Source organism: Opisthocomus hoazin, chromosome 8, assembly GCF_030867145.1.
Source record: "Opisthocomus hoazin isolate bOpiHoa1 chromosome 8, bOpiHoa1.hap1, whole genome shotgun sequence".
NCBI lineage: Eukaryota > Metazoa > Chordata > Aves > Opisthocomiformes > Opisthocomidae > Opisthocomus > Opisthocomus hoazin.
This window is the reverse complement of record NC_134421.1, coordinates 57430089-57454989: the sequence shown is the minus strand read 5'-3', so window position 1 is coordinate 57454989 and position 24901 is coordinate 57430089. Positions and strand designations below refer to the sequence as shown.

At 41.0% G+C, this 24901-nt stretch overlaps 1 protein-coding gene across 10 annotated transcripts in view; it reads left to right on the top strand.

Moving 5' to 3' along the window:
- The window catches only part of CPNE8 (copine 8), a 172366-nt gene that overhangs the window by 40956 nt on the left and 106509 nt on the right, over positions 1-24901 (top strand). For 9 of the 10 annotated variants that reach the window (XR_012764737.1, XM_075428246.1, XM_075428245.1 and 6 more), the window contains 3 exons: positions 13299-13362; positions 20025-20128; positions 21955-22059. Coding sequence is in view for 9 of the 10 variants with exons in the window: in XM_075428246.1 (XP_075284361.1) it covers positions 13299-13362; positions 20025-20128; positions 21955-22059 (273 nt within the window). In the remaining variant the exon portion in view is untranslated. Of the gene's footprint in view, positions 1-13298; positions 13363-20024; positions 20129-21954; positions 22060-23425; positions 23506-24901 lie in introns of those variants that run through there. The other variant, XM_075428252.1, reaches the window with a different exon arrangement.

Here is a 24901-nt window from a genome sequence, read left to right as displayed (position 1 = left end):
AAACCTAATACTATTCTGGGCCAGACTTTGATGAAAACACTACACAGGGCACATATTCTGACTTTATATTCGAATAAAAAGAACCAGGTCTGGATGAACTACAACAATTTGAAAAATTCAGAATGTACTTGGATACTATTTTAGTATAATTGCATATACAAGATAACTCCCTAATCGGGTTAACGATGTATTATTAATCTGATGTAAAATTCGTCAGAAGTACATCCCTAGCCGTATTTTTTCTTCTATGTATATATTTGATGTAATTAACCATTTCTGTTACTCGGGTGACCCTTTTATATCTACCTTTAGTGGCTTATATGGTTCATACACTTCTTATCTTTTCATGTATGTATCTTGTGTCCTGTACCCGTCAACTTCAAACTTAAACATTAGTCTATGTAGCAGCTTTGAAGTCCTGTGACAAATCTCAGAAGTCAGTATTTTGTTACCAGTGTCCAGAATATACCAGTGGTAGCCTTCTTCCCTAGATTTTATTAGAGACTTTTTTCTTGTTTATGTAAAGAACTTAACGTCATTGATAAAATGATTTTTAAAAAGCATTTCTCTAGTTTGTATCGAATAGTGTGGTGATGTTCTGTGGAGGTGGCCCTACTTTTTATCTTGGTGAAAACGGTGGCCAGTTTCAAGGAGATACACATATAATAGCTAGCATTTTATCTTTCAAGAACTTTGAAGAGTTGAGCTGTCATGCTAAAAACTCTTCTCAATACTTGAATCCAATTCAGTTCTTAGATTTTTGCAATTCCAGTGCAGGTGTAAGCTTGGAAAAGTGTCTGAAGTTTCGTATTTCCATACCAAAAGTAATTTCAGGTTGTCTCTAGGACTTTTTTGGGATAACAGTTCAGAACAGAGCATTTAAATTGATAAACCAAAAGAGAATTTACATAGTAAAAGAAATATTTCCATTACAAAATCTGTGGTAGACATTCTTTAATTAAATTTAAAGTTTAGAAAATATTTTAATGGAATTTAATCTACTTGAATTTCTGAGACTTAAGCATACCTGAAACAAGTCCTTTTGAATCGTAAATGTCAGGTGTTGGCTGGCACTGTGTTATGGGGAGGCATTCCAGTAATTATGCCCTTCCAGTCCATTAGCCTTGACTAAGTTCTGTCTGTAAAGGTCTTATTTCCAATCATTTGGGTTTTGTACAAAGGCAGATTTCAGCTGTTCAGTAGGACTCATTTATCATACAGTCATGCTGAAAAATAGAGTGACATGGAAAACTTGAAAGTCTTTGCAAAACATTTTCACTTAGTGTTTTATCAAAATAAGCCTTTGATTTAGTTTCCCTAATTTACAGCCAGCTGCGGATGATTCAAATTGATTTCTAACAAATGTAAGCTGTTAGTTCTCTTGCTGGATTCTCTGAATGCTGTGATCATTACTGCTGCAACTTTCTTTACCAATATGACTCTTATTCCCTTTAATACTCAGAATTGAGGTCGGTAATAAATGCGTTTTTGTTGAATTTTTAGGGGTTTCATATATAGTTCAGTCACCTGATCATTATATTTACAGACTCAGTCTTTGTGACAAGTCCCGAGTAACTCCCCCAGCCCCCCTGCAACTTATCCAGCCCTCCTCATCCTCCCTCCCGAAGGACCACTAGTACTTTTTACACTATTTATTTTTAAATCAAGAGCTTAATTGTCCTATCCATAAAGAGTTCTACGTGCTCCTTATTACAAGTTCACTACAAGTTCCTTATTATTTCCCTTCTTTGTATTGGTGGGACTGTGCACACTGGGAACTACTTAATTTTAAGGGTAAATAAATTCTTCAACTCTGAAGGTGAGGACGGTTTCAGCATCTGTAGCATACTTCAAGAAAACTCTTACAAATACACTATTTAAATTTAAAAACACACCTATGCACATAATAACATAGTGTATGTTAGAAGTAATACTACTTCACTGTATCATTTCCTTAAATAACTTGAAAAACTACCCAGAAAAAGGTACTTTAAAACTGCATCACTTTCTGTTGTCATGAAAGTTTGCATATGAACCTTAACTTTTAAGATGTCCTTCAATTTCAGTAGCTAATCACAAATTGTGTGGAATAAAATAAATATTGTATAAAAATTTACACTAAATAAAAGTAAAAAAAACACCAAACAAACAAAAAAACCAAACCAGCCCCCCCAAAGTGTAAAATTGACTACATCAGTATTATAAGTGTTAAGTTACTGTTTAATAGATTATGGCTACAGTGGAACAGTAGGAGATTGCTAATTGTAGTCTAGCTCATGCAAAAAAGAAACCTTGCACAAACAAACAATGAAGAATCAGCTGATGAGATTATCAGATTTCTAATACAATCATAGAAAATGGTGAACTTCAGCCAATATTATGGTTGTTAGACGACTGTTTTGTGATTCTCCTCTTAATCTCATTCTGGATATTAAACTTCTAAAAACCTGTCCAGGAAATAGCCTTGAGGACAAGTACAAGAGGTACAATAGAAGAGGTGTGTTAGGTTACATGCGTAAAAAGCTTGTCTGCAAACAAAGGAGAAGAGAGGCACAATGGCAGCTGGGGGATCCCAAATAATACCTTGTCCGTGCCACTTCCAGAGCCATCCCAGAAGAGCCATCAGCCCATCGAAGTCCCATCTCCAGACCCACAAAGGAGCACAGAAGTACAAGGCAGGTGGGGGAACTCCAGTAACTCAATAGAGAAACAGCTGCTGCCCAGCTCCTACCAGGGCTGTCCAAGGACAGCGTCAGCACCATGGGGGAGGGATACTCACTCTCTGCTTGCTCTGGACATGTTTTTAGTTCTTGATGGGGTGAGCAGGTTGGTTGCCTAGTTTGACTGTGTACTTGAGCACACAAACACTACCCTGTCGATTGGGACAAGAGGTTGGCCCTATTTTGTTTACTGCTACTAAAACAAAAGTTCACTAACTTTTCACTATCTAGGCTTAACTTATGGTAGCTGCCACAGTGAATTGCACTGTTGCAACTCTGACTGTTTTGATTAGTTGTCAGTTGACTCTACTGGAAGTCTGTGGCGACTTGGTCAGAGAAAGATGCTGACTTTGAAGACACCCATATTTAGGAAGACAAATCTTGCTGACTTCTTGAACATCTTTATTGTTCTTTCTGTCCACAAAATCAGCACACTACACTTTTATTTCTGAGAAAATTACTGAAATTTATTTTAAACTTGTAGTTTAAAAATCACCCATTCAGCAGTTTGTCATTACCTGGTACAGGTGAAGTGAAGTCTGAAGTGCATAACAGATGAAGTTTAAAGTTTGAAATTAGCTGTGAGGAGGGAAAAGACATCAGTGAAGATTCTACGGAAAAAAGGTTTTATAGTTATGTCACGGTTGTGTGGGCCTGTGTAGTACATTCTCTCTTGGGTAAACAAACATTGTTCAGATCTGGCTTCTGAGAGGATACTCTGTTGTATGGTAGTTACTAAATGGATGCAAATCAGTTGTTCCCCTGAATGATTTTGAAATATACCTTCCTTTTTGTATATGTGGTGTGAATAGATATTTGTTACGAGTTCTCCCCAGCGTTCAGGTTTTATGATTGGTACTTTTGCCAGTGCTGTGGCTAGACAACTGTGTCTGGTTGCCTGTTCACTCTGGACTCTGTGAAGTCTGAATACTTTAGTGTCTAGAAGACATTTGTTGTCTTGTTTTATTCATTAAACCACTGCATCGCATTTAAGGATTGTTTGCTTATAGGCGTGTGTTTAGTCTCTCTTAATATTCACATAAAAATAATTCAAACAATATTGCATGTCTTCCATTCCTAAGGATATTTACTGCTTTGAATTTGCCAGTCAAGTCCACTTTCACATAACTTGAATGTTCTTTATGATGTCACTTGAGATCAGAGAACTTTTTTTCATCACAGTATTTCTAAAGCTCGTTAACATTTTGCTTTTTCTGTTCTCTGCCAACGGATGTACAGAGAGAAGAATGTCCAGTGCTGTTTTAGTCTAAATCAGCTAACCTACCGAAGTAGCACTTTTTGTGCTGATGACACCAAACTGGGAGGTGTGGTAGATACACCAGAAGGCTGTGCTGCCATTCAGCGAGACCTGGATAGGCTGGAGATTTGGGTGCAGAGGAACCTGATGAGGTTCAAAAAGTGCAAGTGCAGGGTTCTGCACCTGGGGAGGAACAACCTCATGCACCAGTACAGGCTTGATGCAGAGCTGCTGGAGTGCAGCTCTGCGGAGAGGGACCTGGGACTGCTGGTGGATGACAGGTTGACCATGAGCCAGCAGTGTGCCCTGGCTGCCAAGAAAGCCAATGGGATCCTGGGGTGCATCAAGAGGAGTGTGGCCAGCAGGTCGAGGGAGGTTCTCCTTCCCCTCTACACTGCCCTAGTGAGGCCTCATCTAGAGTACTGTGTCCAGTTCTGGGGTCCCCAGTTCAAGAAAGATGAGGAGCTACTGGAGAGAGTCCAGCGGAGGGCTACGAGGATGGTGAGGGGACTGGAGCATCTCCCCTACGAGGAGAGGTTGAGGGAGCTGGGCTTGTTCAGCCTGAAGAAGAGAAGGCTGCGAGGGGACCTTATAAATGCCTACAAATATCTGAAGGGTGGGTGTCAGGAGGATGGGGCCAAGCTCTTTTCAGTGGTGCCCAGTGACAGGACAAGGGGCAATGGGCACAAACTGAGGCACAGGAAGTTCCGTCTGAACATGAGGAAGAACTTCTTCCCTCTGAGGGTGACGGAGCCCTGGAACAGGCTGCCCAGGGAGGTTGTGGAGTCTCCTTCTCTGTGCAGCTTGCTGTGGGTGACCCTGCTTCGGCAGGGGGGTTGGACTTGATGACCCACAGAGGTCCCTTCCAACCCCTACTATTCTGTGATTCTGTGCTTAAGCAGCTTGAGAAGCTTGAATTCCATTCTCTGATTGGCATTTAAGTAAGCTCTGACATTCTTTCAAATGAAAATTGAAGAGAATTGAAGATTCAACTTCAGATCTGTCTACCCTGGACATTTACAAAAGCCTCATGAGATTCAGGACTCCATGGCTGCCATGAGCTGGTGAGCTATGAGTTACACTGTGTATCATCAGGGAAAGTTCACTTAGAAAGTCTGCCATGAAAGGATACTCTTGTACTTCATGAAAACTGAGGTAAAACATCTCAAGCCTAGAGTGTCACCATTGCAGTGGTCTGTCAGGCAGGCTGAAACATACCTTGCTAGTAACCTTCATGGTGAATGCAGAAGTGAAGGTATACATGCACACTTTTCTTCTTTGCCTTCATGACAGGCGTGACTTGCAGTTTCATTGATCTTACAAGCACCAGCGGATTATGCCTCTGAGGCATGAACCTAATAGTATTTAGCCTAGGCAGATACGAGGATGTCTCCTGAACCTCCCTCTCTGCTTCTGACACCATTAAAGGCTTTGAATTCAATGCAGTCTGTCACAGAAGAGTGTTGCTCCCAGTGTGGCAGTGCGCTAGCCTGTTATCCCTGTGACTATGAGTGTTTTTGTTCAAGAACGTACTTCAGTGTTGCACTGTATTTTACACACTGGCTAGGTACAGAGGTGAAGATTTGCTATGGATGATTTCTCTTGGAAAATAAATCTAGTCATACAAAGCAGATGGAATGGAGAATCTGACATTTTAACAGTAACATTTACTCTCTTAACCTGTTGGGTTACTAGATTCGTTAAATGTCTTCTGAAGACAAGCTGCATGTGTAAGACTTACTCAGACTGGCCTCATATGTCCCAGCTGTATTAGCATGAAAGGATGAGGTGCAGACGTATCCACTTCCAGAAATGACACAACTTTATTTTTCATAGAATCATAGAAACGCTTTGGGTTGGAAGGGACGTTTAAAGGTCATCTAGCTCAACTCCCCTGCAGTGAGCAGGGACATCTTCAACTAGATCAGGTTGCTCAGAGCCCCCGTCCCACCTGACCTTGAATGTTTCCAAGGATGGGGCCTCCACTACCTCTCTGGGCAAGCTGTTCCAGTGTTTACCCTCATTGTAAAAAAAATTTCTTCCTTCTATCTAGTCTAAATCTAGCCTCCCTTAGTTTAAAACCATTACTCCTTGTCCTATCACAATAAGCCTACTAAAAAGTCTGACTCTGTGTTTCTTCTAACCCCCCTTTATATATTGAAAGGCCATAATAAGGTCTCCCCGGAGCCTTCTCTTTTCCAGGCTGAACAGCCCCAACTCTGTCAGCTTTTCTTCATAGGAGAGGTGTTCCATCCCTCTTACCACCTTTATGGCCTCATCTGGACCCGCTTCAACAGGTCCATGTCTTTCCTGTGCTGACGGCTCCAGAGCTGGACTCAGTACTCCAGGTGAGGTCTCACCAGAGCAGAGGGGCAAAATCACCTTCCTCGACCTTCTGGCCATGCTTCTTTTGATGTAGCGCAGGATACGGTTGGCCTTCTGCACTGGCAAGCGCACATTGTTGGCTCATGTCCAGCTTTTCATCCACCAGTACCCCCAAGTCCTCCTTGGCTGGGCTGCGCTCAGTCCCTTCATACCCCAGCCTATAATGATACTGGAGGTTGCCCCAACCCAGGTGCAGGACCCTGCACTCAACCTTGTTGAACTTCATGAGTTTCACATGGGCCCGCTTGTCAACCTTGTCCAGGTCTCTCGGGCTGGCAACTTGTCCCTCAGGCATGTTGACCACACCATTCCAAGCCTGGTGTCATCTGCAGGCTTGCTGAGGGTGCACTCGATCCCACTGTCCATGTCACTGATGAAGATATTAGACAGTGCTGGTCCCAATATGGATCCCTGAGTGACACCACTTGTCACTGATCTCTATCTGGATACTGAACCACTGACCACTACCCTCTGAATGTGACCATCCAACCAGTTCCTCATCCACTGAACAGGTCCATCCATCAGATCCAGATCTCTCCAGTTTAGAGAGAAGGATGTTGTGGGGGATCATGTCAAAGGCCTTACAGAAGTCCAGATATATGACACCTGTAACTCTTCCCTTGTCTGCTGATATAGTCAGTCATAGGAGGCCAATAGGTTGGTCAGGCAGGACTTACCCTTGGTAAAGCCATGCTGGCTGTCTCGAATCACCTCCCTGTCCTCCTTGTGCCTCAGCATAGCCTCTAGGAGCATCTGTTCTATGGTCTTCCCAGGCACAGAGGTGTGGCTGATAGGTCGGTAGTTCCCAGGGTCCTTCTTTCTACCCTGTTTCAAAAATGAGTGCAATGTTTCCCTTTTTTGAGTCACCAGGGACTTCACCCGACTGCCATGACTTTCCAAATGTTATGGAGAGTCTCTTCGCAACTACATCAGCCACTTCCCTTAGGACTTTGGGATGCATCTTGTCAGGTCTCATAGACTTAAGTATGTTCAGGTTCCACAGGTGGTCACAAACCTGATCTTCTCTTACAGTGGGAGAGACTTTGCTCCCCCAGTCCCCATCTTGTGGTCCATCCACTGGAGAGGTGTGGGAAGAGAGTACCTCAGCCCTCTGTTGGTCTGTGGTTACCAGTTTGCCATTCTTGCTCATCAGGGGGGTACGCTTTCTTTGACCTTCCTTTTCTGGCTGACATGTCTGTAGAAGCCCTTCTTGTTATTCTTTGCATCCTTGCCAAGTTCAGCTCCCTCTGTGCCTTGGCCTTCCTGACCGCATCCCTACATAACTGGGCAGCGTCCCTATACTCTTTCCAGGATACTTGTCCCTGCTTCAACTGCCTGTGCAGTTCCTTCTTGCCTTCTAGTTTGACCAGCAAGTCTTGACTCAGCCATGCTGGTCTCTTCCCTTCCTTGCCTAATTGCTTACACCTAGGGATTGAGAGCTGTTGCGCTTTATAGAAAGTGGCCTTAAAGATCTGCTGGCTTTGTGCTGCTCCCTTGTGCCTGAGGGCAGTTTCCCAAGGGGTCCTACTGACTAACTCCTTGAAGAGCAGGAAGTTTGCTTTCCTAAAATTCCACGTCCTGACTTTACTCTTCTCCTGACCCATATCCCTCAGGACTGTGAACTCCACCAGTGCATGATCACTGCAGCCCAGGCTGCCTCCAGTGTTGATGTCACGAATTATCTCACTTGCATTGGTGACTGGCAGGTCCAGTATGGCATCCTCTCTGGTAGGGCTGTCTATTACCTGTCTTAAGCAGTTATCCTCTATACACTCCACCAGTCTCTTGGATTGCCTACAGCTCGCTGTGCTATTTTCCAGCAGATGTCGGGGTGGTTGAAGTCCCCCAGTAGGACGAGAGCCTACGGGTGCAAAGCCTCCTGGAGCTGAAGGAAGAAGGCTTCGTCAGTAGTATCCCCTTGATTGGGTGGCCTGTAGTAGACACCAACCACAAGGTTCTCTTTGTAGCATCTGTCTCTGATTCTTACCTATAAGCTTTCAAGCTGCTCATGGCTATTCTTCAGAGACAATTCTTCACATTCTATCCTTTTCTTGACATAGAGGGCAGTAATAGCAACTAGGCTGTAGCTTTCTAGTAGCACAGTGGCTTCCAGCTCCTCCTGTTTGGTGGCCATGCTGTGTGTATTGGTGTAGAGGCGCTTCAGCTGGGCTGTCAGCCATGTCACCTTCTTAGAAGAACACCCCTTAAATGTTTTCAGATATTTCACTGGTGTTTACCTGTTGGCCCCTATTACCTCAGGAGCCCCTGGCTCATCTCAGTAAGACTGTGTGCTGCAGTGTAGCCAGCACATCTCAGAGCAACAGGCTGAGGGCCCTTGCTAACGCCCCATCCCTCTAACCTTGGCGTGTCATCCCACAGCTTGTCACAGGCAAGCCTGATATTATCCCCCTTCCCCTTCAAGTCTAGGTTAAAGCTCTATCAGTAAGCCCCGCTAGCTTGTGAGCAAAGACCCTCTTCTGCCTTTGAGAGTGTCACCTTCTCAGACATGATTCAGAATTAGATGTTTGCATGTTCTGTCTTCCTAGAGAGAAGATGCTTGCCACATTTATAACTGAGCAATGCTTCTTTCAGGATCTACTAAGTGCATTCCTGTAGGGATTCCCTTTAATGAGGAGGCAGAGCCATTGCAAAGCCTAATGAGCATTCTATGCTAGTTATTCACATCTGAGTGCCATTGCCTGCTAATGAGGCTGTACTGGAGCCAGCTGGCCTATTTTGTGAACTTCTTTCCACTGTCATCTTGCTGTGAACATAATGGATAGAAAAACATCCGAACCCTGGAATTGGGACTTCTGTGCATTTGTCCTGTCCTCTTATCTGTAGCTGTGACTGCCAGAGGGCTAGGTTCTGTAAATTCAGTGATAAGACTGTAAATTTTTGAATAATCTGAAAAATGTTCCATCCTCTGCGTCATTGCAGTTTCAGCTTGCAAAAATGGAGGCTGTGTTTAACCTGTCAGGTTTGAATTCCCAGATAAGTTGTCATTTTTCTCTGACTTTTTCACCGGTTCTGAAAAGGTCCTCCTTTCAGTCCTTGTTAAAGCCCAATTGTTTTTCAGAACGTCCTTTCAAACTTCTCCAGGTGCTGCAAGTGTGGTGCTTCAGTCATGAAATTGTTTTTTCTAAGGAGACAATAATTACTCCTCAGGGCTGTATCCTGTCTAGAGATATGCAGGTATTGTGGAGGTCCTTTCATTTGATGATGGTTTTCTGTTCGATTCCTCAAACAGTCAAATTATTTGCTCCCTCAAATACTGTTCAATTATTTTGCCATCTTTGGACATCTTTCCATGGGCGTCTTTGTTCTAAAGACAAAATCTCTCATTCTGTAGCTTTTAGTATCAGAGGCCTCAGGTGAACCCGAAGCCATAACAGCTTCTGTCAGTAAGGCATTTTAAACAACCTAAAAAGAGGTGATTGCCATAGAACACCTACGGGTTCTGCACTCTCAAACCAGTAGTACCCACTGAAACTAGATCTTCCTCACATTTTGTTTTCCTTTATTCAGTTTGAACCCTGTTCACACTTAGCCTGGCCTGTTTTCTATGCCTGGGCGTCAGGTAAATAGCACTGAGTGTCGGAGTTGACAGTGGTTATGTGATACAGATTGTCTCATTATTACCCCACAAAACCTGATCTGTAACCCTTTCCAGAGAAACTTACCCTGAGAAACTGGTTGCCTGAACAAAAAGTCTATATTGTCACTTCAGTGCTGTAAAACCAATTCCAGGGCAGCTCAATACCAGCTATTCCTTAAACTTGAAGAAGATGGGCAATGGCACTGCATTCTGGATTTGAACAGGTAGAACTCTTACATGCTTGTCTTCAAGGTAATATTAGTCAGTAATTCCCTGGAAATTGGAAGGACTGGTCTGTGATGCTGAATCTCCGAGTAATGTAGTTTCATACAGTGATAAGACCAGCTGGAAATTAATTTGTTATTTTCTCACTAGGCATTATTGCTAGTTAAAGGTCATTCCATCTGGCTGTTGTGTGACCACTGAAGTTTTTATCAGAGTGCTGACTACATGTAAGCATTTCTTTCTTAATGCTTTGTAAGAGAATTTGTAAGAGAACAAACTCTTTAGTGTCTGCGAATGGCCCAGTACTTTTTTCATGTTTGTACTCTCAAGAGAAGCTTGCAAAGTTCGTACTTAATAGTGTCACAAACTGTAGAGGTCATTTGGTAGAATTTTTAGTTCCTGATTAATAATAACTTCTTGTTCGATGGAGAAATTCTGTGCTAGTCTTGATTAAGCGTTTCATCTCTTTGCCAGCCATTACCATTGTGGTAATATTATCCTTCTTTTATAAGGCACATGTCCTTGAGAACCTTGGTGATACGTCAAGCCAAACCTTACCCCAAGTGCTTTCAGATATGACTATATTGTGTGTACTTTTCATGTCTACTTAATGATCAAGAATTCCCCATTTTTTCCGACGTACACACCCAAATTTCTTCAGGGGATTACCTCTCCAGTTTCCCCCATCCTTCATAGTGCTAGTTACAGACACATGCAACTCTTGGGGTTGGGCCTCCCTTGGCCTTCATGTTCAGAAGATGAACTGAAGCATGTCTTTGCATAAATGTCTTCATGTACAAATCTCAATTTGAGACAGGCAGGTGTTGAGTGCCACGTGTTATAACTGCGGGCAAGATGGCACAAGGTTCTCTGTTAAATGGCAACTGTTTGGTGACTAGTTTGTCAGAAATGGGGCTTGATTATCAACAGTTTGCTTTGGGCCTCCAGCTCTTCAGGAGGTGATCAGAGTTGTATTTTTCACAGTCTAGCATCTGACACGGTAATCTTTTGGAAGTGGGATAAATCTGTTTGACTTTTCATACTAAAGGAAATGTTTGATGCTTTTTCTTCAAAGTACTGTCACTTCCCAGACTATGTCTCAAATATGTCCCTAATGGCACAGTTAACTGGTCTTAAATGTAGGAACAATTTTGTTTCAGGTAATGGTAATTCTGATACTGGTGCCTGCTATTTGAGTTGGCATAACCCATAGAATTGTGGTGCTGGGAACTTCTGGGTTTTTTAGTTACAGTTCTGAGATTTCTGTTTCTTCCTTACTAGTCAAAGCCAAGGTAATTTGTTCCTGAAACATTTTACCATGTAAGGTCACTATCACCCTGATAACTAAGTAATTTCTACTACTGCTCTTACTACCAAATTTCAAAAGTTTTTGAAGCTTCAAGAAGTACTGTTCAAAAGAAAAAATGGAACTTTTTCATCTTTTGAAAATCTGAGATTTCAATTTCAATATCCCAGTGCTACAGAGGCTGAAATGGCTAATTTTCAGTCGTGAGCTGTTGCAGGGTAACAGCTGTAAAACCAGATGATTTTGATGTTGATAAAACTATAACTCATACTGTGTAACATTTGGAATGACCAGATTCTTTTTTTCTGTTATTTGAAGACACTTCTTCTGTTTGGTCTTAAAGTATTGTGCTTCATAAGTCATGCTGCATTAGATGGAAGAGTGCCATAAGTTTTCTATGTATTTCTTCTTAAATGGTCATTTAAGATTTCACAACAAAAACTTGAATAGTTTCCCTATCTACTGTTTTGCTTGTGAAATTCAGACTTACCGTGTAGCACTGAGGAGGTCCAGGACAGAAGTCATGTATCTCTCTAACTGCTGACAAATGACTGCAGCAGTGTAGGAGCAGCGTTCCCTGATGTGTTCCTTATAGACTTAACAAGAGTTTCAGTGAGCTTGCGTAAATTTGCATCAGTATTTTCTCCTCTGTTCATAATTTCTAAACTTTTATCTGCTTTTAAGAACTATTTTCTCACCACTTCTGTATTATACCACAGTCTTGCTAAACTTATTTAAAGTTGCAGAGCGTTGTAAAAAGTTTCAGAAAGACTGAGGAAACTAATAAGTGAAATAAAAACAGCAAGTGTTTACATTAATTATTCTGTTGTAACAGAATAACAGGAGTGCCCTCTAGTTCTCTTAGAAAACCCTAAAAAATACAAGCAATTTGAAAATATAATTTTACCTTAATGTCTTCTTGGAAAGTAATTTTGTTCAAATAATTATTTTCAAGAAAGCCATAAAGAAATAAAGAACTAGAAATAAAACAAGCATAAGCAATAGCATTAGTTTTGAAAAACATCTAGAAGTCATTGCCAAAGTGTGTGCTAATGGACATACTAATAGACATTAGAATATTCCAGAACTTCTCATCTATAGTTATAGCATCATACAAAAAATTGCATCTAAAAATGTGTACTTCCCCCTATCCCTCCCTGCCCCCCACCCCCCCAAAAAAAGGCTGCTGGCACTGAATACTATCAGATTGTATGGCTTTTCTGTTCCTGTATTGTTCTTTATGCTGAGGATCTGGTTTCTGCTTTCTGGTGTTGCAGCAGTATGTTTTTAATTGCTGTCTGGGTGAATTATAGTTTAATTTGCAACTAAGGTATCTGATATGATGGTGAGATTGTTATGTGTTTTCATTAACATTTCAGAATAAATACTGTAAAATAAGGCTGATGTATAGTTTTAAGTATATTTTAGGTATTTAGTTTAAGGAAAATTTGCAAGAGGATGCTTTACACAAATCAGTAAGTTGTAGAGTCATCTCTAAATAAAACATCAGTGGAAGGGTGGAAAATAGAATTTCTGATATTGTGATTTTGTCCCATTTAAACTTTTTATGCTATTGCCGTTAAAACTGAAACTGTTTCTTGCTAGTTAGAATAAAGGTGAGACTCATTTACCAATTCACTTACGATAAACCAATTTTTTTTACACAGGACAAGTGGCAGAAAAGGGAAGCTGTATAGCATGCCATCGGTTTTGTGACTTGAAAGCTTGCCTTGTGCTTATCTGTGAGCTGCAACTTGCATAAGTGATATTAAGGAAGTGAGGTGATGCAGTTCTGTTTTCTTGCAGAGGAATTCCTGGGAAGAAATGTGGAACAGTCATAGTAACAGCAGAGGAACTGGGCTGTTGCCGAGTAAGTGTGTATTCATTGCTTTTTGAAAAATAAAATGAAAATTACTTTGTGATTTACACTGCAGCAGATAGTGAAAGGTATAATGTATAAATTTACATTTTGTGATATATGTGAGAGGTAAGGATACTTTTTTTTCCTATCAGTTACGCTTACTTTTAGACAGCAGAAGCAGAAAGAAGCAGAAAACAATATGAAGCATAAAGTTTTTGATTCTTACATGAGTTTTAAATCTAGTCTTTGTTTCCCCAAGTAATTAATCACATTTTAATTGCTTTGGGTCCATTTTTTAACAAAGATCCATTTGTTTCAGCCATGGAATTATTTGTTCATTATAGAATGTTAACATTACATGAACATCAAAGTAAGATTTAGGATTTTTAACCTTATAATTAAAAGGTTTTATGCTAATAGTGAGTCATATTATTTTTTAAATGTGAAATTATTGTGTATTGGAAAAAAAGTAGTAAGGTGTTTCGAAGAATCGCCATGAAGGAAGAGTTTAAACAGTTTTCTTGGAAAAAACAGTGAAGATTTCCTTGGCCTGTTAGGGGCAGATGCTTACTTCTTTAATAGAAAACAGAAGAATATCGGGGGGGGGGCACTGGGGCTTTTGTCTGGTTAAGGGGAGAGACATAGTATGGTCATGATCCTCCCCAGGAGTGTCACCGCTCCTCGGGCTCATGGAGAGGTGGATTGGGCAGGGGAGGAGGCTTGCTGGTCAGAAAGCACCTGGCAGCCAGGCCAGCTCAGTTGTTTTCCAGCACCGAATGAGCTGGCAGCGATCTGTAAAGCACAGGGAAACAGAGACTGGAAGGAAGAATAAGAAAGGAGTATAGATATGGGGTGATAAAGACTGGTTGGAATCTGAGGAAGGGGGCAGTTTGTCAAAGCATGGTATGTATTGGATGAGGCTGTAGGGTGTATGTTTGACAAGTTCGCAATGACAAGATAGCAGATCTTAAATGAAAAAGGCAGTGGTATCAGACATTTGATGAGAATGTACAGGGCATGTGGAGAGTACAAGTTTAGGTACGTAAACCTACAAAAATACAGAATCACAGAATGTTAGGGGTTGGAAGGGACCTCTGTGGGTCATCTAGTCCAACCCTCCTGCTGAAGCAGGGTCACCTACAGTAAGCTGTAGAGGACCTTGTCCAGGCAGGTCTTGAATATCTCCAGAGAGGGAGACTCCACAGCCTCCCTGGGCAAGCCTGTTCCAGTGCTCCGTCACCCTCAGAGCGAAGTTGTTCTTCCTCATGTTCAGACAGAACTTCCTATGGTTCAGTTTGTGCCCGTTGCCCCTTGTCCTGTTGCTGGGCACCACTGAAAAGAGTTTGACCCCATCCTCCTGACACCCACCCTTCAGATATTTATAAGCATATATTAGGTCCCCTCTCAGCCTTCTCTTCTTCAGGCTAAACAATCCCAGCTCCCTCAGCCTTTCCTTACAGGACAGATGCTCCAGTCCCCTCATCATCCTTGTAGCCCTCCGCTGGACTCTCTCCAGTAGCTCCTCATCTTTCTTGAACTGGGGACCCCAGAACTGGACACAGTACTCCAGATGGGGCCTCACTAGGGCAGTGTAGAAGGGGGAAGAGAACCTCCCTCGACCTACTGGCCACACTCCTCTTGATGCACCCCAGGATCCCATTGGCTTTCTTGGCAGCCAGGGCACACTGCTGCCTCATGGTCAACCTGTCATCCACCAGCAGTCCCAGGTCCCTCTCCACAGAGCTGCACTCCAGCAACTCTGCATCAAGCCTGTACTGGTGCATGGGGTTGTTCCTCCCCAGGTGCAGAACCCTGCACTTGCACTTTTTGAACCTCATCAGGTTCCTCTGCACCCAAATCTCCAGCCTGTCCAGGTCTCGTTGAATGGCAGCACAGCCTTCTGGTGTATCCACCACTCCTCCCAGTTTGGTGTCATCAGCAAACTTGCTGAGGGTACACTCTAACTCTTCATCCAGGTCATTGATGAAGAAGTTAAACAAGACTGGGCCCAGTACTGACCCCAGGAGGACACCACTAGTTACCAGCCTCCAACTAGACTCAGCGCCGCTGACAACAACCCTCTGAGTTCTGCCATTCAGCCAGTTCTCAATCCACCTCACTGACCACTCATCCAGCCCACACTTCCTGAGCTTCCCTAGGAGGATATCATGGGAGACCGTGTCGAAAGCCTTGCTGAAGTCAAGGTAAACAACATGCACTGCTCTCCCCTCATCTACCCAGCCAGTCATGCCATTGTAGAAAGTTATCGGGTTGGTCAGGCATGATTTCCCCTTGGTGAATCCATGCTGACTACTCCTGATAACCTTCTTTTCCTCCACTTGCTTGATGATGACCTCTAGAATGAGCTGTTCTATCACCTTTCCCGGAATGGAGGTGAGGCTGACCGGCCTGTAGTTCCCTGGGTCCTCCTTCTTGCCCTTTTTGAAGATTGGAGTGACATTGGCCTTTCTCCAGTCCTCGGGCACCTCTCCTGTCCTCCAGGACCTTTCAAAGATGATGGAGAGTGGCTCAGCAATGACGTCTGCCAGCTCCCTCAGCACTCATGGATGCATTCCGTCGGGGCCCATGGATTTGTGGGCGTCCAGATCACTTGAGTGATCCCTCACACAGTCCTCCTCAACCAAGGGAAAGTCATCCTCTCTGTAGGCTTCTTCTCTTACCTCCGGGGCCTGGGATTCCTGAGGGCCTGCCTTGGCACTGAAGACTGAAGCAAAGAAGGCATTCAGTAACTCTGCCTTCTCTGCATCCTCTGTCACCAGGACACCCACCTCATTCAGCAGCGGCCCCACATTTTCTCTAGTGTTCCGTTTGCTGCTGATGTAGTTGAAGAAGCCCTTCTTGGTGTCTTTGACATCTCTTGCCAGATTCAATTCCACGTGGGCCTTGTCCTTCCTCATTGTATCCCTGCATGCTCTCACCACGTTTCTGTACTCTTCCCAAGTGGCCTGTCCCTCTTTCCACATTCCATGGACCTTTCTCTTCCACCTGAGCTCCACTAGAAGCTCGTTACTCATCCATGCGGCTCTCCTGCCTCTTTTTATAGATTTCTTTCTCAGGGGGATGCACTGCTTCTGAGCGTGGAGGAAGTGACGTTTAAACAGTGACCAGCACTCTTGGACCCTCCTGCCTTCGAGAACCCTGAAAGCATGAAGAGCTTGAAGCATGAAGAGATTTGTTTCTGGGGCTTAGTTCTTGTAATTTGATGGTGTTCAGGGGATAATGCTTCACCTTTTGTGTAACTTCTAACTTTTATATCATGTCATAAGTGGTCAAGTTTTTTCTATTTATGCAGTAGTCATGTTTCTCTTTTTACTAATACATCCTATAGCTAATCTGTTTAGGCCTTATTTTCTTAATTTCGTTAGATGCTTGAAGTAAAAAAGAATCCTTAATTTTGTACATTATTTCCAGCTTAGTCAAGTCTGTATTATTTCTCTGCAGAGTGATATATTTGAATAGCACATGGGCTCAAATCTTATTTGCCTTTCCAGGCAACCCTGCTAGTTCTGCACAGTTACTTTAATAGGGTGCACCATTTAACTCCAGTCTCATTTAACTCCCATTTAGCAGTAGGAAATTCCCATGTTACTGGTACAAATGAGTAAGTATGGTCATGGAAAATGCCTGTCTTTCCCCTCTGTTTTACATCATCTCAAACTTTTTATATAGTACATGATCAAAATGTTCACACTTTTATCAGATGACAAAATGGTTACAGGATTTAATTGCTTTCCCGCAGAAATTGTGCTTCTACATTTCTTAAGAAGTTAAACTCCTACCGTTCTTGAGACACATGTGCCATCAACCCGAGCATTTATCGGTAACCTTAAAGAGACTAAAGGCAGTTTTTTCCTGATATCCTGGGTTTATCCTCCTAGACCAGCATTTCTATCCCATTTGTAACAAACTATTTAAAGTCACAAATATGTCATATCCGTAATCAGATAAGGATTTTTTTTTCTTTCCCTTTTAATGAAGACGAATACTAGATGCTTTCTAAGGCCTTCATGTTCTTCCTGATTCACCCCACTCAAATTTTACATATTTGATGACTGGTTCGAAAACACTGAAAGGTGCTTGCAAAGAATCTGGGACTCAGTCTCTCTCTCTCTCACACTCTTTTGCATTCTCTGTCATGCTCTTTCATGTGCACACCCTCTCGCACAATCTCTTGCTCACCAGCTGTCACATACTTTCTCTGTGATATTTTCCTACATGAGGTTATTCAGTATTTGGATTAATTGTTATCTGATCTGAGATTTTTTTTAAAAAATTTGTAGTTCATATTCAGAATGGGAAAGATTTTTAGAATCACTGAATTGCTGAGGTTGGACGAGACCTTGGGAGATTGTCTAATCCAACTCCCCTGCTCTTAGAGCAAGTTACCTAGGGCTCTGTGCAGTTAGGTTTTGGGTATGTCCAAGAAGACTCCACAGTCTCTCTGTTTCAATGTTTCACCACACTCACAGTAACAAGGTTTTTTCTTGTATTTAAGTGAAATTTCCTGTATTTCAACTCGTACCTATTACCATTTGCTCTTCCACTGGATACCACGGAGTAGAGTCTGTTTCTGCCTCCCATCAGGTATTTATAGAAATTGATAAAATCCCCCTGAGCCTTCTCTTGTCCAGGCTAAATAATTCCAGCTCTCAGCCTCTCCTTGTATGAGAGATGGTCCAATCCCTTTATCATTTTAGTGACCTTTTTACTGGAATTGTTCCAGTGTGTCTATGTCTGTCTTGTACTTGGGAGCCTGGAACTGAACACAGTACTCCAGGAGTGGTCTCACCAGTGCCGAGTTACTTCCTTCAACTTTCTGTCAGCGCTCTTGCTAATGCAGCCCAGGAGGCTGTTGGCCTGCTTTGCTGCCAAGGGCACACTGGGCAACTTGGTGTTCACCAATACCCCCTAGTCCTTTTCTGGAGTGCTGCTTTCTAGCTGTTTGGCCTGCAGCCTGTACTGGCGCATGGGGTTATTCCCCTCCAAGTGCAGTACTTGACATTTCGCTTTGTTGAACTCCATGAGGTTCACATTGGTGTGTTTTTCCGGACTGTATAGGTGTCTCTGAATAGCAGTACAACCATCTGCTGTACAAGCTGCTACTTCTACTTTTGAGTCATTTGCAAACTTGCTGAAGGTATACTCTGTCCTATCATCCAGGTCATTAATGAAGATGTTAAATATTATTGGCCCCATTTTTGATACCTGTGGTACACCACTAATTACTGGTCTCCAGATGGACTTTGTGCCATTGATCATAAGCCCAACAGTTCAGCCAGTTTTCAGTCCACCTCACTGTCCAGTTATCTAGCCTGTAATTCATCATTTTGTGAACAAGGACATTATAGGACGTAGCGTCTAAGGCCATGCCAAGGTTTAGATAAACAACATCCACTAGTCTTCTCTCATCCATTGACCCACTCATTTCGTGAGGGAAGGCTTCAGGTTGATCAGGCATGACTTTCCCCTTTGTAAATCCATGCTGATGACTCTCAGCCACCTTCTTGTCTTTCAGGCATTTGGAAATGTTTTCCAGGATTATTTGCTCTGTCATCTTCCCAGGGACTGATGAAAGACTGGCCTGGATCCTCTTCTTTGCCCTTTCTCAAAGATAGGAGTGACATCTGCCTTTTCCTAGTCCTCAGGAACTTCTCCTGAACATCATGACTTGCCAAAGATAATCAAAAGTGGCCTCACCGTGTCTTTGGCAAACTCCATCAACACTCAGACGTGCATCCTATCAGGTCCCATGGACTTCTGTATATCTAGTCTGTTCAAATGTTCCCTTACCTGGCTCTCCTCTACCAAGGGCAAATCATCCTTTTTCCAGACTTTCTCAGGTCTCCGTCTCAGGTGCCCGAGATTCTTGAAGGCAAAGGTGGTGGTGAGAAACATGGACTTTTCCATGTCCTTTGTTACGTGGTGCCCTGTCCCACTTAGTGGTGAGCTCACATTTTGCCTAGTCTTCCTTTCGCTGCTGTTACACCTGTAAACCTGTGTATGGAACTCAGTCTTCCAGCAGGCCATGCCCCAGTTGAGTCTGCAGGTCTGTCTTTGCATTTATAACCCCTTCTCACATTCTTGACTCTGCCCAAAGAGGTGACCATGTGTGACTATCAGTTTGCCTGACCACAGCAAAGAAAATTTTCTCCTTATTTGTCGTCAGATTGGGTGTATTTCTATCTTCCAGGCTCATTTTCTGGAAGCTTCTAGACTCTTAATAGCAAGCTGCTAAGCCATTTGCTTTACAGACAGCAGGAGCAGATAACTGCAGGTTTAAGTCACTGAAGGAACAAGTCTTAGTCATGTCTCACTGGAGGTTTTTACAATTAATTCTTAAACTGCATTCCTTGCCTGTGTATCTACTTCCCTCAGAATGCGACTTTGGATGTCAGAAAATACTGGAAAAATCCTGAGGCATTTAGCATAGAAATTTACCCTTCCTCTGCAACTCCTAATGAAGAAATTGTTGGTTCCAGCAGTTCAAACTGCACTATGAGGACATGTGAATGTGTAGAGGGTGTCTAGAGGGCAGATACCCTGATTTATTTTGTTTTCTACTTGTACGGTTATTAGTCAGTGATTTTTTTTTTTTTTTTAGTGTAGTGAACTGCATGTTGTATGTAATTTTTCTGTATTACTCGTTTCAGGATTCAGTTTTAATGCAATTTTGTGCGAACAAACTAGACAAGAAGGACTTCTTTGGGAAATCTGATCCTTTCCTTGTATTTCATCGAAGCAATGAAGATGGCAGGTAGATGCCTGTTAAGTATTTCTGCTGTTAAACAGTAGGCAACTTATTTATTTACAGATGGTAACATAGTTTTCATTTTTTTATATTTGTCAGATTAAGCTACGTTTCTATTATGATGTTTGTTGGATTTAAGTGTATCATGTTATGCAGTATAGGAATAAAACTATAGTAATAAATAGATCAAATATTGCAACTCAGAGTTTTAAGAGTTCAATGTATTACAGATATAAAGCACTATGAAAATTATTTGTAATAAAAATAGCTAAAGAGCATTATTTTTGCTAAGATATAGTATGCCTTTAAAATAAATAGAATTCTCAAGGAAGATTGTAGCTGCAGAGTGTGCTGATGTTTAGAAATCGTTTTAAGTAAAAATATTTTACACTGCAAATATAGAAACATCTTTTATCTTTTTGACAGAGTTCTAGGAAATAGAATTCAAAAACACCTTAAATAAAAATTTTTTTTTACAAGTGGCTGTTTGCTACTTTCACACTTTAATTTGTTAAAATAGGTTAATCTCTCCTATTGTGCTGCGAAGACTTGGCATGCTAACTTTTGGTCAACACGCTGCTTATTTAGGGGTCTACTGCCAGGTTAAGTTTTCTTGGAAACTGATAGTCCTCACATACAACATCATATCAAACCACAGGCTAGACATGTATGATACTACTTGTTTCAGTAGCTTAAATGTAACAGTTGTTAACATAAACCCGTGTATGGGTATATGTGTGTCTGTTCCCTGCTCTTTTCCTCTCAGAGGCAGATTATAGGAACAACTTCTTGAATAATCACTGTATATGTTAAATTGCAAGCCTGGAGGAGTTATGGCTCCTTTGTGAATGGCATTAAGGTCATTAGTGGAATTTTCTGGGCATTACTGGGAGTGCTGGTATATGCAGTTTCTCTTGGTCTTGAGTGCTGTGCTTCTCCAATTCCTTTGAAGAGGTGAGTGGTGAGCCACTGATTCTTTGTTGGTCTCCTGAATCCAACAAGAGATTGGGACCATACTTCTGCACCCGTGGGCAGAAGGATGCTCTCTCTTCTGTCTCTTAGCTTCAGGCATGCCTTCTGAATCATAGCCAGGATAAAAATGTAGGCCCTTGGAACATAAGGAAGATACTCCCTCAAAGGACAGCTTCAGTTACATCTGTATGTAGAATTACAGTAGCGATTTCACCAGTGGCCTTGCCTCCTATTTACTTTTGAACAATTCAGTTGCCAAGATGAGGATTCAGAAGAAGAATTCTAATGTTGCATCATTTAAAGAAAGCAGAATGCATTAAAACAATTTATTGTATTTTACCTGAGAGAAGGTGATTGTGGAATCTCACAGAGGCTTGTATGTTTTACCTGAGACAGCCCTGGTTAAGAAATCATAAACATAAAATGGGGAACAAGCATCAGAAAACTGTGACTCCCTTGGCTCAGTTTCTTAATTGCTAAGCAAGAGTTAAATCCTTACGAGACTGCTTTCGTTCTGGGTCTGTGACTGGTTCCTGGCTGTACAAGGCCTGTTTAAACAAGTGGGATGGAGACTGCTCTTGGCTGAAATAACTCACTGAATGGTTGTAGTTCTTGTTGAAGTTTTGGGTAAAAACGTTGTAGGTTTAGAGTTGTTTAGGACCCTAGTCTGTAATCTCTCTCAACAGGTCTGTCCTCTTCTGTCCTCCTTTCTCTGTGATTTCAGTGCAGTTCTTTTTTTCTTATCTTAAATTTTATATGGACATTGTACGAACAAGTACAGAGTAAAGCTCTTTTAATTCCATGTTTGATGACACAAAATAAAAAGTATATAAATACGAATGTATCTTTTTTTATTACAGTTTTACAATCTGCCACAAAACAGAAGTTGTAAAAAATACATTAAATCCAGTGTGGCAGGCATTCAAGATATCTGTCAGAGCGCTGTGTAATGGAGACTATGACCGGTAAGGTATAGGTTAACCTTTCTTAGCATATATGATCCCCCCCCCCCACTAATGTATTCTTTTATAGGTAAGTTTTTCTATGCAGTTCAGTTCCTGATGTTATTTAGGTTATTTAATCAGCATTTTGAAAGGGTAATACGTGTTCAAAACCATTAAAGAATTTAGAGAAATAAATATGCTAAATCTGCAGGAAATGTTAGTGGTGAATTCTGGAAAAAAATTCTTTGCTCTCTATGATGTGATTGAGAAACAGTTAGAAAGAAAAGATTAATTTGAAGAATGGCCACTGTTACTAGTGTGCAGAAGTATTTTTTAATAATTTTTCAATGGAAAACAATTATGATCTGGCTTCCTTGGGTGACATTGTAATGTCGGAGGATGCTGATAAATGAAAGCCTTTAAAATATGTGGGTAGGAGAAATGTAGAAGGTAATCATCATCGTGTTCAAATTTGAAGCTTTCAGTGATCCCATGCAGAAGGATTCATCTTTGAAAAACATGGTAATAATACCATGTTTTTAACCAGTATTTTACCAATAGTAACAAGCAAATTACTTGAGGAACAATGGATGTTTTTAGACTCCTTAAAAAATGGACATGTTAACTTCTAACAATATCAAGAAGAAAAATGTTTAACTCACTGTTGATGACTTCTTGTTCTGTTGTCATCATTCATATTTTTTAAATGCCTTTAGATATTGAGGTTATTATCTAGTACTCAGTTAAATGTCTGGTAGTTTATCTATCTTTGCTACCTGAAATCTGGAGTACTGGAATTATTTTAGTAAGACTCTGAGGAAGCATGAACTTATCAATTAGTCATAATACTTTTAGCAGTGTATAGTGTAATATTTAAAATCATGAAGGAAATATATGAAGACTGGAATAAAAATATGCATAATACATAAGCTGAATGTCGTAGATAGATGGATAGATGTGCTAAGATTCAGTTCAGATTTACATAGACTGTGTGAAGAATACAAGAGATGCAAAATGTACTTATTGGGGTATTTCAAAGGCAAAAGGTCAAAAACCTGGTTTGAAAGCCTTGTAACCCCTAAGCATCTGTTTTATCTTCTTAAGTTGAGATTGGTATGATCATATCTTATATGAGTTAAGGTATTTTATCTTATTGATTAAAATAAAAAGGGGTTTAGTATTGCATTCTTCTAACCATGAAGTAATGTTTCCATCAGTGGAAGCCAAATCCTTGTTTGAAACATACTGCTGCATGTAGATAAATTTAAGTAAGACTTTGCTCAAATTGATATTTTTCCATGAATGTGTCTTTGAAACAATCTTTAGTTTGGAATTTAAGTTGTTACATTTTTACCTCAATTTCTATTTTCAGCTTCCGTGTATGTGATTACCAGAGATTCATGTACATTTTGTTATTGTAGTACACGATTTTGCCATGTCAGAACTCTGTTGCATTACTTTATCAAGGTAATTATTCAGTGAAATATGTACACTAAAATTATTTTTTAAATTATTTTAATCTGTTACCATGAAAGCCTAGTCTTCTGGGAAGGCATTCCTTGAACTTGTTATTTACTAGCTAATGCTGGGGGATAAACAAGCAAACTACGTAATCATAAAATATATTTTCAGCCATCACAGGGATGGGATTTCAGTACTACGATACAAAAATACTACGATATAAAAATATTTTAGATCCATGTGTTATTTTGTATGTATAATAATCTACTAGTTTGGCTTAACAATTCTGATTTAAATGAAATAAATTCTAAATAGTTCTGTTGAAAAAGTGTTTGCACTGAGTACTTGTGTGTTGGTGGACTTTAACATTTTATTATCCAGCTTGCCCACCAGCTCCTGACTCACTGAGAGGAGAACAAGTATTCCCACATGTCCAGGCCAATCTGTCAGTTTGTGAAAAACTGATACACAGAGTCTCCTTCTGTCGTGTTCCCCCCCATGCCCCACAATCTACTTCTCCCATTTAATTCTAGAAAGCCGGAGTCATGGTTATGTTGCATAATCTGATGTTTATTTAGTGTAGTCTGATGAAAGAACTAAACTACTATTCTGTTGGCTTTATAGGAATTAAAATAAAAAAAAAAATTATGCTGCATTTTTCTGTCCTCTTTGTTCAGATAGCTAAGCAGCCGCCTCCTCTGTTGGGAGGTTGGGGGGAGTTTAAGAGGGAGAAAGTGCAGTCTTTCAACAACTACAAATTTCTTTCATTTGTAGCCACAGACAGGGCCTTCACAAAATCTTGGGTGGATCTCTCAGAGTTTTCACTTTTCACCACTGCACAATGTTTAGAAGAGGTTAATACTGTCTACCAGATTGAAATATTATTGTATTCTGGAGTAGTTATTTTCATTTAAGAATCAAAATGTTGGGACTAGAATTCCTTACTGCATTAAATGTACTTTACTTTGTATTGTGAATGTTGTTTTTAATCTGTACTTTGATGTTGAATAAGGGCCTTCTCAATCTCTGCACACTTCTTCTAAAATGTTGATATATTATTTTTTTCTGTAAGGTGTTGTTACCCCACAATAGGTATCCCTTTTCCATATAATAGCATATACCAAAGAAGCAAGTTCCTGTTTGTTACAATGTTCTTAAAAACTTTGATAATGCTTTAAGGTTTAAACAATCCTTCATAAAAAAAAACCACAAAAAATTTAGAGCATCAGCAAGTAAAAATATCTCAGTTAAACTTCCAATGTGTTTGTTTCCTTAGCTTCCGCTGTATTTTGCTATTCATTTCTGAAGAGATACAGAGTAACACAAGTGACTTGCTGTTTTCTGCCCTATGAGAGATGACTGGGAAATTCTGCCTTCTGAGTTTGGCACCACTGATGCACCC